Source organism: Annulohypoxylon maeteangense (assembly GCF_022496945.1).
Source record: "Annulohypoxylon maeteangense strain CBS 123835 unplaced genomic scaffold GGS22scaffold_28, whole genome shotgun sequence".
Lineage (NCBI taxonomy): Eukaryota > Fungi > Ascomycota > Sordariomycetes > Xylariales > Hypoxylaceae > Annulohypoxylon > Annulohypoxylon maeteangense.
In genome coordinates this window covers 244,514-257,974 of record NW_025953275.1, presented here as the reverse complement: position 1 = coordinate 257,974, position 13,461 = coordinate 244,514, and the positions used below count along the sequence as shown (strand labels likewise).

Here is a 13,461-nt window from a genome sequence, read left to right as displayed (position 1 = left end):
GAAGAGACCTGGACTCCGACGTCGTAAAGATCAGGTGGCTATTGTATCAGATTTATACGGGGCATACCCTGGGGACGAAATTTTTTGGGGGCCGGGCTGGTGTCCTCTCCCTTTTTAGAAGAGTCGGGGGAGGCGGGAAAGCAAATAGGGGGGAGAGTTATTATGTGCTCATATTATTTGATACCCGGATAGATTTTTACGTCGGGCTTAGCCTCCCTCCTTATGAGATTAATTCGGGACCCGCACTTTTTGGGAGTTTGTGTAGTTGGTTTTGTGATGCGTTTTGTGATGAGTGGTTTGTGGTAGATGTGGTTGATGTGGCGAGAAATGCAGGATATGTCTCTGGAGGTTTGTGAAATGGTAAGGTATTTCTCAGTGCAGGCTGATGATTGTGAGAGTGCGCCGGTGCTTACCTAAAGGGATCAGGTGGTACACGGAGGAGGTTTATGCCTTTCTTGAGTTCCATTGGGATACGCAAGTGCGCATGAGGGTTTGATTGTTCGTGTCGAAATGGCTAGGGCAAAATATGGAGACAAAGTTGAAGGGCCGGGCTGGTCCTTGGGCACTAGGTATAGATCTTAGATTGGATGGAACCTTATGTATATGTCATAAATATTGTTCGACCTTTCAGGTGTGGCGTTGGTGATTGAAGCGGGAGTGTAAGTGCTAAGGTATTGTGACACCCCTATTTTCCAATTGACGCATTTCTTCGCCCTCGCCTAGGTAATCTAATTCCCATGTATGAGGAATCGTTAGTTATACCAAGAATAGGTACCTAGGCAGGTATGTATTCGATCTATTATATGTCCACTCACCTCAAAATCGATCGATATCAATACCTACCTAGGTAATCTATGGCTCCTCGGATGCTATCTGATTCAACCACGTCTCCAAATCGCATATAACCCCATGCGCCAGTTTATCATCCATGACACACTCCTGCCAACTCCCCGAAACACACAACTCCTCGCCCTTTGTCGTGACCAGCGAGATAACAAAGGCAGCACTATTAACCTTTGCACTCATAACAAATTGAGAGCGGATGATATTCCACGTCTGGATACCACCGCCATCCCACGGCGTCCCGAACGTCCTCCCGTCGACCTCGCCCACATTATTCACAAACCAGGAATATACCCGCGGCCGCCGCGCCGCGCGACTTATCTGCTTCTTCCAGTCAGGGATCCACCGCATGAGTCTCACGTTATCGTTCTTCATCCCCCGATCCAGCTTCCGTTGTATCTCGCGCTGAACCTGCGCGGACACGAGCCAGACTTGGTCTAACGCGTCGGGGGGCAAGGGGGGATATCCTTCGATCGAGAGATCGAGGGTCGGACGCATTTCCCTCACGAGTTCCTCGTCGAAGGTGTGAGACATGTGCGTTGTGTAATTCGCCATTGCCTGATCTGCCTCGAACGACGGGCTTGATGGGATCAAGGGCCGGAGGTTTATTGCCGTAATGCTCTTAAACGCCTTTGCTGTTTCCTCATGAAGATGTGAGGCTAGTGAGGCGAGCATGAGGCCGTGCAGGAGACCGGCTATGCTGGTTTTGTGTTCGCGACATGCGGTGCGGATTTTGAGAACTTCGGGGGCTTCTATGGTGAAGGTGCGGATGTTGGTCTTGGAAGGTGTGCTTTGGATTGGTACCCACTTTGCTAGAGATGCTTCTCTGTGGAAGATGGATGGTTTGAGTTCCTGCCAGAGCGTCTTGATAGCGAATATTGGTGTAATTGAGAACTTTGTGACCTTCTCAATCGGCGGGGGAAGTCTAAGAGATGACTTGGGTAGTTTTAGGATATCGCCGTCTATGAACTGGCGCGCATGGTGTGCGTTGGGTCCGTTTTGGTTGTTGAGGTATTCTAGAATATTTTGGTGGAAAACCTTTCCACTCATACCGTCGTGATGAAAACGGCTAAATATGAATATCAACTCCACGAAATAAATGCCCTGCTGCCATAGCACGATAACTCTCCATCCTGGACGCTTGTCAAGTTCGGGAAACTTGGCATCTAGCTCATGGACGATCATAGCATCCAAGGCTTTACTAATATCTTCATCGTTTTCATCGAAGAACCCGAATTCAATGTGATTGCTTAAACGAACACTTTCTAGTTGAACCCACCGAGGAGCGTTTGAATCTGCGTTCGCAACGCCGACTTGCAAAATTCGATTCCTCAAGATGGCTATGGCGATGGCAGTGTGAATCATATTTATCAGATCTTTACGTTGAAGTATGAATGGGAATGGGTAAGGCAATCTGTATCGACATGAAACAATAGTGCCACGATAGTGATCCAGCAAATACATCGCCAGCTGGTATTTTTCGCTGTATTTGTTAGTTATCTTCTAGACAAGGGCAGTTGACATTGGACTCACCTGTTCCCAAGACGACGGAGTATCTTAGTTTTGGTGCCATTTTCAGGCGACTTTTTCCTCAGAAGAGGCATCGGATATTAGTTCAAAAATGTTACTAGTCGTCACAAGTTGAAGCGGATCAATTGTTGAGGTTGGGTTAAAAAGACCATAGAGGCTGTGAACCCAATACTGTTGGTTACACAACGAACGGCAAAGAAGTTTGACGTGATCCATTTTCTTTACCTACTAGGTACCTAGGTATACAACATTCTCCAACAATACGATCGAAAAATAATGAGGCCGGGGATTATATGTCATAGCTCTTGATATTAGAGATTATTTTCAAATTTACTTAAATTCAATAACTCTATAATCAAACGGGGCATCCTTGTGTTGATGGTTTGTCTAAGATCAGGTAACCCTGAATTTCTGTGTAACATAAGAAGGATACTAACTAGCAAGGGAAAACCACTCAATCGGGAATATCTCCACGTCTTCATTGGACAGATTCAAAATAGGCTAGATCGGTACAAATAAGCGCATGCTTAGATAATACACAAAGTTTTCTGAATTACTAGGTAAGTAGTAGCGCAGAAGTTCATGGTAGTTACTGTTTCCATGGACTTGACAACATCTAAAAGCCTTAGAGGTATTTCCAAGGGTTTTTTCAGAAAATGATAAGAACGCTTCGGGGGAGCCCTGGAGGTCATATGATTCTTTACTCTAAAACCAACCTTAATGATCTGGTGTTAGTAAGCAGCCATATGGCGAAGTTGGATCTTACACTACGGCCCCCTTTTTGTCTCACACTGTATTTCTTATCCCAGAATACCATGATGATTACCTAAGGTACCTAAATTCCCCAATAACCTCAAGTTGGAAGGATTGTGATATTTCTCGGCTCAATTGTCATCCCCCTCTGATTCACCCTTGGTTCAGGGGTGCTCGAATTATTGCGATCCCAACTACATAGTAGGTACTTATTATTAGGTAGCATAAGAAAATATAGGTATTTTGTCTTACTAAATCTATGACGGGTGGACGTAATTACTCCTCTAGTAGGTGCCTAGGTAGGTATAATAGAACTATGACTTTCTATCATGGTGCTCCCAATTCTCAGTGTATCATGTGTGTCAGGTGGTCGTGATGTATGAGCTTGGCTTCGTGATGTGTGTTCTCCTTGAGTTAGTAGAGGAACAAGACCTGTAAATCATGAACCACTTAGTTTTAGGTAAATGTAAATATGGAGGGTCCAATTTCTGAAAATCTTGATTTAAAAACTTTCGATCCTCTACCTGTCTGTGATTGCGAGAGAGTTTCAGCTTTATAGCATCAACTATCCCCCATTAATGACTACCTAGGTAATTACCTATCTTAAAAATAAAACACGCAAAAACAATATCAGAAGACATGGAGAGCAATATTTTGAAATATGTGGATGATCTCCAGGCAGATGCAGACAAATATCTCGATGCGAAAGAGAGATTAGAGAAGCGATTGGACAGGCCAGTTCTCATATCTCTTCACTTCGTATATAGGGATGAAATGCCCGCCGAGGCGGAAGAAATCGCATCTAAACACGGCCTGGCTCCCTATACCCATATGGAATCGGAGTTGGAATGTTTTCCCTGGAACTTGAGTACCATATTTGGAACCCATAATGAAGCAACTCCTGATCAATTAATACCCTTGTTTAGGACTCGAAGAGAAAATACTTTGCGCGGCCCTCGAATGGCGAATCTCTACCCGCGGTATGGTGACGATGGCAAGCCCGTTGATTTTCATTTCCTAGAGAACTATCACCATCGAACGATCGAGCGTTCGAACTGGACACCTTGGGAGAGCGAGACAGTATGGTGGCCGAATATCGTCGTTCGCCTCGGAGAGGTATATAATGTCATGAACAAGATCGGCGAGAACAGCCCGATTGGCGAGATGAAGTTCTTTGGCTTTCTATCTCGGCCATATATTCACCTTCAAGAGTATTGGATTCTGATCCACGACAAGAGTGTCGGCGTACCTGAAGGTATCGAGACGTCTCAATATTGGGACGAAGAGTTGGGAGACATCGACGAGGCATATGAGAGTCAAGAACTCTATATAAAAGAAGCAATAGACATTTACGAGCAGCGAATGGGGCGGGACGCGATCATGAAGACCCCTGAAGACCTCGTTGCAGTTGACGATGTGGAGACGCTCAGCGATCGCGACAAACGGAGACTCCGAAAAGTAGCCCAATGTCTGAGGAATTGGGGCGCCCGCGTCCCAGTTATACCTCGCGTCGTGAGATGGGCTGTCCAGGGCGAAAGGAATCATAATATGCCTCCTACTATCTTCGAAATTGTCGATCAACTGAACCCGGAACGGTCTTGCAATCATATAGGACCAAGGACATTCCCCGACATCACATTCCATTGAATCTCAGCTACATACCTAGGTAGGTACGGCCACACCTGGGATTAGGAACTTTTAATAAGTTCTATCTTGATTTCATGGCAACGATTCAATGTGCCTATTCTCTACTAGGTAGGCTAGCTAATTATGCACTGCTGCTAGCCTTATAAATATTAATTCTACCACTACCGCCACACCATTCCGTTATATCTCCTTTGCATGTCATATCGCAATCACTCTCAGCAGCTACCGCGGCTCCATTGACTGGTCCATCGTTGTTGCAATAACACTCTTGGCCGTATTCGACACCCATGTAAGCATACCCCTTTCCTGTGCAATAACTCGCGCAGGTTTCGATCGTCATGCTAGGACCTGAGGTTGAAGCACTTGTACTTGCAGTGTTGGTCCCTTTTCCGAGAGCCCTCCCACTTGTCCCTTCTGTGTAGCAACCGAGATATGCGTAGCCGCTGCTGCTAATAGTAATCAAATTATGTGTCGAGACGTAGAGCGTGTTATTCCAGATAGACATCCTCGAGCTCCCGCCACATATCTGAGATGAGTTACCTTTGCATGCCATATTGCAATCTGCCTCAGTGGAGACCGTCGAAGAGTTCTTGGCGGCATTGCCGCAATAGCACTCGCCGCTGTATTCCACACCGAACAGGGCGTAGTTTTTAGCCTGGCAGTATGAGGCACAGGATTCTACTGTCATAGAGTCGCTGGTGTAGGAGGCTTTTGACAATGTGCGCCCATCCGAGCCGCTGTCGGTGTAACAGCCGAGGTAGGTCGCTGTTCCATTTGCTGTTGTTAAAACGCTGGTGCTTGCCTTAGCCGATTTACTTGATTGAGTAATGTTCCATACACTCAATTTGGAGCTTCCGCCGCAGACCTCTAACACATCTCCCTTGCACTTCATATTACACTCGTCATCATCGGCAATAATGGTGCTCGTAATAGTGTTGCCACAGTAACACTCCTGAGAATATTCTGTTCCGGCGAGCGAAAAACCCTTGTCCTGGCAGTATGATGCGCACATCTCATTTGTCATAGCTGTCGTATTGGATGTGCTGGCCCCTGAGAGTGCCCTGCTACCGCTCGTCTCGCCAAAGCAGCCCAAGTACATCGCGGTACCATTGTTAATCGTAGTGCTGTCAACTACACGCGCAACAACAGAATATGAGGCGTCATTCCAAACAGTCAGTAGACCAGGTGCACCGCACCACTCCGTTGAATTACCAGTACACACCATTTTTGGCGTGTCTGAGCATTCCTCTAAATCTGCGCTAATAGAATTACCGCAATAACATTCTCTGGCATATTCGAGACCTGCTAGAGGATAGCCTTGAGTCTTACAGGTCGAGGTGCAGTACTCGATGGTCATATTGCTAGCCGAGAAAGAGTATCCGTTCAGGACCCTCGGATTACTGTCTGCTACACAGCCGGCGTAAGCAAAAGTACTTCCGCTGAGACTGTCCCCTACAGAAGGATCAAGCATAATAAATGGTCCTGGTTCGTATATATCGTTGGTAGTAGGTGTATCATCAGGACACTCAAGCTGAACTGCTCGTTCGGGACCGGTTGTGACGACATTGCACCCAGGGAGACAATCTATCATTCCTCTGACGTCTTCGTTGACTATTTGTTGACGTTCCGGGCAGTTATCTGCGTGGTAAGGCGTTTGTGATTTTGCCAGTGGTGGACATTTCGAGATTTCGCCATTGAAACTAGCATCATTGATACATAAGTCTACCGCTTCCTTTAAGACGGTCTCATTCCACCCATTTAAGAAATCGCCGTGGAAACCAAAGCCCGTGGGATCGCCTTGCGAGAACACGAATCGTCCGCCTTCCTCCTTTTTTACGTCATTTACGCCGTAGAGAACCTCGTAAAACAGATGTATTAGCTGTCGGGGATGTGAAGGGGGGCAGACACCGTTGTCGATTCCTGACATGTAAGCAACATGAGATTGATCAGTTTGGTAATCTCGCCCATCCCAGCATGTTGGAAAGTGAATTTGAGCACGGAGACCGTTGTCGCAGTCTGTTACAAGCATATGATTCTGTTCTGGCGTGCCACCTGAGCTGCTAAGACAGGCGAAAGACACGCGATCGGATATTAGACGCCCTGCATGGTTATTATCTGAATAAGTGACGGAGGTCGTGTCGTTCGAGCGAAGATAAGGGTCTCCTGATACCATCCTAAAGCCCGGAGGAAAGGTCTCGATATTAGAGGCGTTCTCGCCTCGTCCAAGATAGTAGACGACAGTCCCGCTGTTAGGGACTTCCTCGAAGCTTCCGTTGGTGTGCTCATAGTAGAGCTGTGGCGTCCAGTAGGCTGACTTGTCGTCTTGGATCTCGCACGAGGTGCATCTAGACTCGAGGAGTTCTTCATAGGTGTTGGAAAGGCCGAAATTGCTTGCGCCTGACACCTTGTGGACGTGAGCGGAGACCTCGCCGGGTGATACGTTCGGATCTAGGCGACCTGTCTGGATGAGGCTGCATGACATGCGCCAGTAGGCATCAGCCCCAGGAAGGTAGGTCGACGATGCTGTTAATATGCCTAAAAAGGCATTTCTGGAGTTGAGCATATTGAAAACAGATGTGCTAATACAGTCAAGACAAAGTCAACAATGGAAGAGGACTTCACCCTAAACGGAAGAGGCTCATAAAAATAAAGGGGAGAAGAAACTTTAAGTATGCCGTACGCGCCACAACGAGTACATGGGTTAATGACTCTGTCACAACTTCGCTTCGCTCTTGGATAGCTAAACAATATAGTCTATATCTTGGCATCATATAACGTGAGATTCATAATCTTGTCGCGAGAGGTTCGGCCGAGAATCGGCCCCGTGTGCTCTTAGCGAGGTCACGAAGATGCGAAAATCCATAGCTCTGGGTCTAAGAGCCTAGAGCTACGCCGTCAATCAGCGGTCGAGACCTTTGATAATTTAGTAGCCGTGCCTCACCGAAGCAGTCTTGCTGTCCGTGATGCGATAGAGTTTCGGGAAGAGAAGCACGAACCGGTTAGCGCTTAGAGATATAGAGCACGTGAATTTCGTATAGATTTGAAAAATAAGTATGATTGGTAGCAAGTACGATTCTGTTGGACCTCATCCTAACCTGGACTTCCATTTTAGTCAATGTTTAGCAAGCGAGATCTGGAGATGGCCTTGTTGGTCTGGCACCTAGCTGGGTGTGCGAGTCAGGTAGGCAGGGTACTACGAGAGTTACCTACCTACCTAGGTACATATATGCATGTTCTGATTGCACGACTCCCAGGTACCCTACCAAAGCCTCTGCTATGGCCCTTATCTCGACGTAAAGTAGCTTTTTGTTCCTCCCGAGGAGATCGTAGCAACCTTAGGGTTATCCTTGGTTCCATAGTGAACAGTAGAAACTTGACAGATTTTCTCTATGAAGTATGAATGAGCCGCTGGTACAGATGTAGATGTTAATTAATTTGTTACATTGAAATTCTGTTAGCATGTAATAGTGTCATAGGTACCTACTTATGACAGCAAGGTTGGCGATGCGTGTTGGAGGCACGGTGTGATGGTTTCGTAAAAAAAAAAAATCAATCTTACACACTTACTTGACTAGGTAGGTACCTACGTAAGGTATCCCGGTATATTTCAGGTATGTTTGAATGCTATCATGCCGAGAAAGACGTAGAATCTCGCTCTATGATATCTTTTGGACTATGAGTCTAGAGTTTTCTTCGTCAATAACAAGATCTGAGTTATAAAGTTGAGTGACTACCTGGGTAGGTACCTAGTAGGACCTAAAAAGCAATTTGGGGGGAGGCAAGGAGGGTGGGGGTTTAGGGTAAGGTTTTGTTTAGTGCTGGAGAGATCACCTGGGCATCTTGGAGGGGTAAGTTAGGGAAATCGATAACTCTTATAGCGTTCTATCTACAGGTAAGTACTAGGCAGCGTAACTCTTGTTCTAAATTTATTTATTTTCGATTTCATGTAAGTGAGAAATTTCACATATATAAACTTAATTAAATAATTTCTTAATGATATAAAGTGGATTATAAGCCCGTATCCGTTAACCCGTTAATTTAATTAATATATTAAAAAGTATATTATATAAATATAATATACGACGAAAATATATTATACTTTATAATTTATAAAACGTTATTAATGTTTAATAATAATATTTTTAATATTTAAATAAATATATATTTATTATAAATAAGAATATTTTTTATTTTATAAAGTTTTTAATTTAATAAGTTAAAACGGGAAAACGACGTTAATTTTTATTATTAAATTTTACGGTTTATTAATAAAGAAAAAAATAAAATAAAAATTATATAAATAAATATTTATTAAACTTAAAAAAAAGTATAACTTATTTTTACTTTTTATTAAATATATATTATATGTTATTTATTTTTTACTTTATTTTTTAATTTTACATTAATATTCGAATTTTATAATTTACTTATTTAATTAATTTTTTTATTTTAACATTATATTTAAATAATTATTTAAAATTTAATATAAATTAACGTTAATAAAATTAATCGTTTCGTTATAAAAAAAATTATAAACTTTTAAAGAAAAAATAAATTATTTAATTATTTATATTCGAATTCCTTTTTTTTTTAAATAAATATTATTAAATATTAAAGTTATAAAACTTTTTATTTTAAACATTTAATTTTTAAAGGATAATTAAAAAAAACCGATATTTATTATATTAAATTTTTAACTTATTTTAAAATAAATATATTTCATTTTAATAATAAGTTTTATTTAAGTATAAAATACGATAATATTTAAAAAAGCTTATAAATATAATAATATTTAAATAAAAATTAAACGATTTTTATTAATTATTATTTAAATTTTTAATATTATTTTTTTCGCGATTAATATTTAATTTTTAAAAAAGATTATTTATTAATTTAACGTATTTAATTTAATTTTTTTCTTTTATTAAACGAAATAATAATAATAATAATAATTAATATTAACGTTAAAAAACCGTTATTTATATAATTATCTTAAAATTTTATTAAAAATATATTAAACGTATTAAATTAAGTTTTACATTTTACATTTAAATATAAAATTCTTATAATTTATTTAATAATTTATATTTTTAAACGTACGTTATAACGATTTATATTATATTTTTTTTATTAAAAAATAAAAAAAAAAAAGCGTAAAAAAATAATATTATTAATAAAATTAAACACGTATTTATTTAGTAAAAATTACGTTAAATATAAATTTAATTATTTTAAAATATTATTATTAATATATAATATCGTTTTTTAAGTTTATTAAAAACATTATTTTTTATTTTTTTTTAATTTTTTCGTAATAATAATAATAACGATAATAAAAATTATAATAATTAACTTTATTACGAAACGAAATTAAAAAACTAAAAAATAATAACATTATTACGCGAAAAGTTTTTAATTATTTTTTTTATAAAAAATACGGTATATATATAAATAAAGTTTTTTATTTATTTTATTTTTAAGATTAACCGTAAATAAAACCTTCGCAAAAATTTTACAAGCTTAATTTTAATTTTATAAACTTTTAATTATTAACTTAAAAAAAAATTAATATTTAATAAACTTTTTTTACGTTTAAGATTTAACTTTTTATAATAAAGGTTAATATAAAGGTTTAAAATAATATTTTAAAATTAATATAATAATTTTTTAAAGTTTTAAGGTTCGTAATTTTTTTTTTTTTTTTAAAAAAAAATTTACGTTTTTATTTAATAATAATTTATTTAATAAGCGTTAAAATTATATTAAGTTTTAAACGTTTAATAATTTCGTATTAATTTTAATATATAATTTTTTTATATATTAACATATTTTTTTAATTAATTATATTTTTAATAATATAATATATAATTATTTAATAATATTTATTTTAATATTAATAATATTTAACATTAATTCCCGTATAACATTTTTAAATAATAATTTAAATTTACGTTTTTTTAATTTTAAATATTTTTTAATAAAATAAATAACTTTTAAATATATAATTACTTAATAAATAAATTATTATAAATAAATATTATAATTTATTTTTTTAAATAATAATTATTTATCGTTAAATATTAAGATTATATATATACGTTTATTTAATAAATAAACCAAATTTAATATAAATATTAAAAAGTTAATTATATTAAAAATATATATATTATTATTTATTTTACTTTTTATTATTTAAGTTATAAAATAAAATTAAAAAACTTAAAAATAATAACATTATTACGTAAAAAACTTTTAATTATTTTTATTATAAAAAATACGATATATATATAAATAAAGCTTTTTATTTATTTTATTTTTAAAATTAAAAATTAACGAAACTTTTATAAACTTAATAAGAATTTTATAAGTTAAGTTTTAATTTTATAAATATTTAATTATTAATTTTTTTTTCGATTAAACGTAAAATAATTTTTATAAATAAAAATATAATAAAAAAAGTAATAAAATAAATAAGTATTTAATAAATATACGGCTTTTATAACCGTGTTTAATAATATAAAGTTATAATATTTTTTTAATTAATTAAAATTAAACTTTTATAAAAGTTTTATTATTTTAATAATATAATTTAAATTCGAATGCGTATTTTTTAATTAATCGAAATATTTATCGATAAATCCCCACGTTTTCGAAATTAAGCTTAAATAATTAAGTATATAAATATTATTTACGTTATATAGAACCGGAAAAACGCCGGTAAAACGTATATATATTATTTTATATATATTAAATAAAAAATTAAATACCGTAATTTAAATTTTTAAACCCGATTTTAAAATTTATATTTTTTCGTAATATTAAATTTTTAATTAATTATTTTATATTTAAAACATTTTTAAAAGTTTAATAATTAAAATAATTTAATTATTTTTATAACGCATTTTTAAATAAACTTAATTATATTAAAATTAATAAAAAATTAAATCGAAGTTTTATAATCGAAATTAAATTAAGTTAAAATTAATTTAAATTAATCGAAGTAATAATTAATTTTTAACCTTAAATATTATAATTAAATAAAAATTTAAAAGTTAAAAAAAAAATAACATATAATTTAAATTAAGCACTTTTAATTAAACTAAATTAAAAAAATTAAAACATTAAATTAATTAAATTATAAATAATTAAAATTAATCGAATATATAATAAGATTTTAATATAATTTAAAACGTATTCGAATTAACGTTAAACTTTTTTTTAATATAACGCGCATATTAATTAAAATTATATAACGTAAATAATATTTATTAATTATAAATATTTTAATATTTAATTATTTACTTTTTTTAATTTTTAACGAATATATAAAATTTACATTATTTTTAAAAAAAAGAAAAAAAATTTTACATTATATAAAATAATTTATTTAATTTAATTTAATTTAACTTATAATAATATATTTTATTATATTATTATTAATTCGTAACGTTATTTATAATATTTAAAATAAAAGTTAAAAATGTTTATATAATAATTATAATTATATATATAGTTTTAAACTTAATTTAATTTAATTTTAAACGGTATAATTTTTATTTATATAAAACTTTTTTTATTATATATATATTAAAAAGTTTTAACTTAAATATTTAAAAAATTATTTAATAATAATTTTTAAAATTATTTTTATTATAAAAATATTATTTATATAATAATTATTTTAAATTTATATATATTTTATACATTTTTTTAAATATATTAATTACATTAAACTTAAGTTATTTTTTTTTATAAGTTAAAAATATAAAAATAAATATTTAAGTATAATTAATATAATATAACGCGTGGAATTTTTATTATTTATTTTTATAAAAATGTTTTTTTAAATAACTTTTTTTAAAACTTTATTTATTTAAGTTATTAATTTAAATATTATTTTTTTAAATTCTCACTTTATATTTATTATATATATTATAAAATTAAAACTTTAACCCGATTTTTTAATTATAACGGAATATATATTTCGAATTATAAATAAATTATCGTTATATAATAATTTACTCGTAATTAATTATAATTAATAAATCGTAATTATTTTTTAAAAAATAAAAATAAATATTAACATTATTAAAAATAATATTTACACGTTTAATATTAATTACCACGTTTAAAATAATTAATAAAAATATAAATACGTTTAAAATTAACGTAATAAAATTTAAAATTAATATTATATTATTAAAAATAAATATTATAATTTTAAAAAAAAATATTATTATTTTTAAAATAAATATTACCGCTTTTAAAGTAAATATTACCGTTTTTAAAAAAAATATTATCATTTTTAAAATTAATATTACTATTTTTAAAATAAATGTTATTACGTTTAAAATAAATATTATTAATATTAATATTTAATTTAATAACTTTAAGTTTCGTTTTACCATTTCGTAAATTTTTCTTTTTAATTATTATTTTTATATATTAAAATATTAATTATACGTTTATTATAAAAACGAAAATATAATTTCACGTTTTATTAATAATAACGTTAATAATTATATAATTACGTTATAACTTTTTAAAAATTTAAATAATATAATTATTAATAAACTTAAAATTATAATTAAAGAAATTAAAAATATGTTAAATAAAAGTTTATATATTAATTTATAATTAATATTAATTATTTTTTTAAATTATAAATTAAATATAATTTTTCGTAAG

At 33.2% G+C, this 13,461-nt stretch overlaps 3 protein-coding genes across 3 annotated transcripts; 1 reads left to right on the top strand and 2 right to left on the bottom strand.

The window, feature by feature from the left end:
- Positions 1 to 852: 852 nt before the first annotated feature.
- GGS22DRAFT_193406 (uncharacterized protein) lies at positions 853 to 2,447 on the bottom strand (the record flags this gene model as incomplete). The annotated part of the gene is made up of 2 exons (XM_047965382.1): positions 853 to 2,326; positions 2,377 to 2,447. The coding sequence occupies 2 exons, from the start codon at positions 2,445 to 2,447 to the stop codon at positions 853 to 855; spliced, it is 1,545 nt and encodes a 514-aa protein (XP_047814178.1).
- A 1,318-nt stretch (positions 2,448 to 3,765) lies between these two features.
- GGS22DRAFT_193405 (uncharacterized protein) lies at positions 3,766 to 4,773 on the top strand (the record flags this gene model as incomplete). The annotated part of the gene is made up of 1 exon (XM_047965381.1): positions 3,766 to 4,773. The coding sequence occupies one exon, from the start codon at positions 3,766 to 3,768 to the stop codon at positions 4,771 to 4,773; it is 1,008 nt and encodes a 335-aa protein (XP_047814177.1).
- Positions 4,774 to 4,894: 121 nt separating this feature from the next.
- On the bottom strand, positions 4,895 to 7,684 carry GGS22DRAFT_197621 (WSC-domain-containing protein; the record flags this gene model as incomplete). Its single annotated transcript, XM_047966006.1, has 1 exon — positions 4,895 to 7,684. The coding sequence occupies exon 1, from the start codon at positions 7,334 to 7,336 to the stop codon at positions 4,895 to 4,897; it is 2,442 nt and encodes an 813-aa protein (XP_047814176.1). The 5' UTR covers positions 7,337 to 7,684.
- Between the last annotated feature and the right edge of the window lie 5,777 nt (positions 7,685 to 13,461).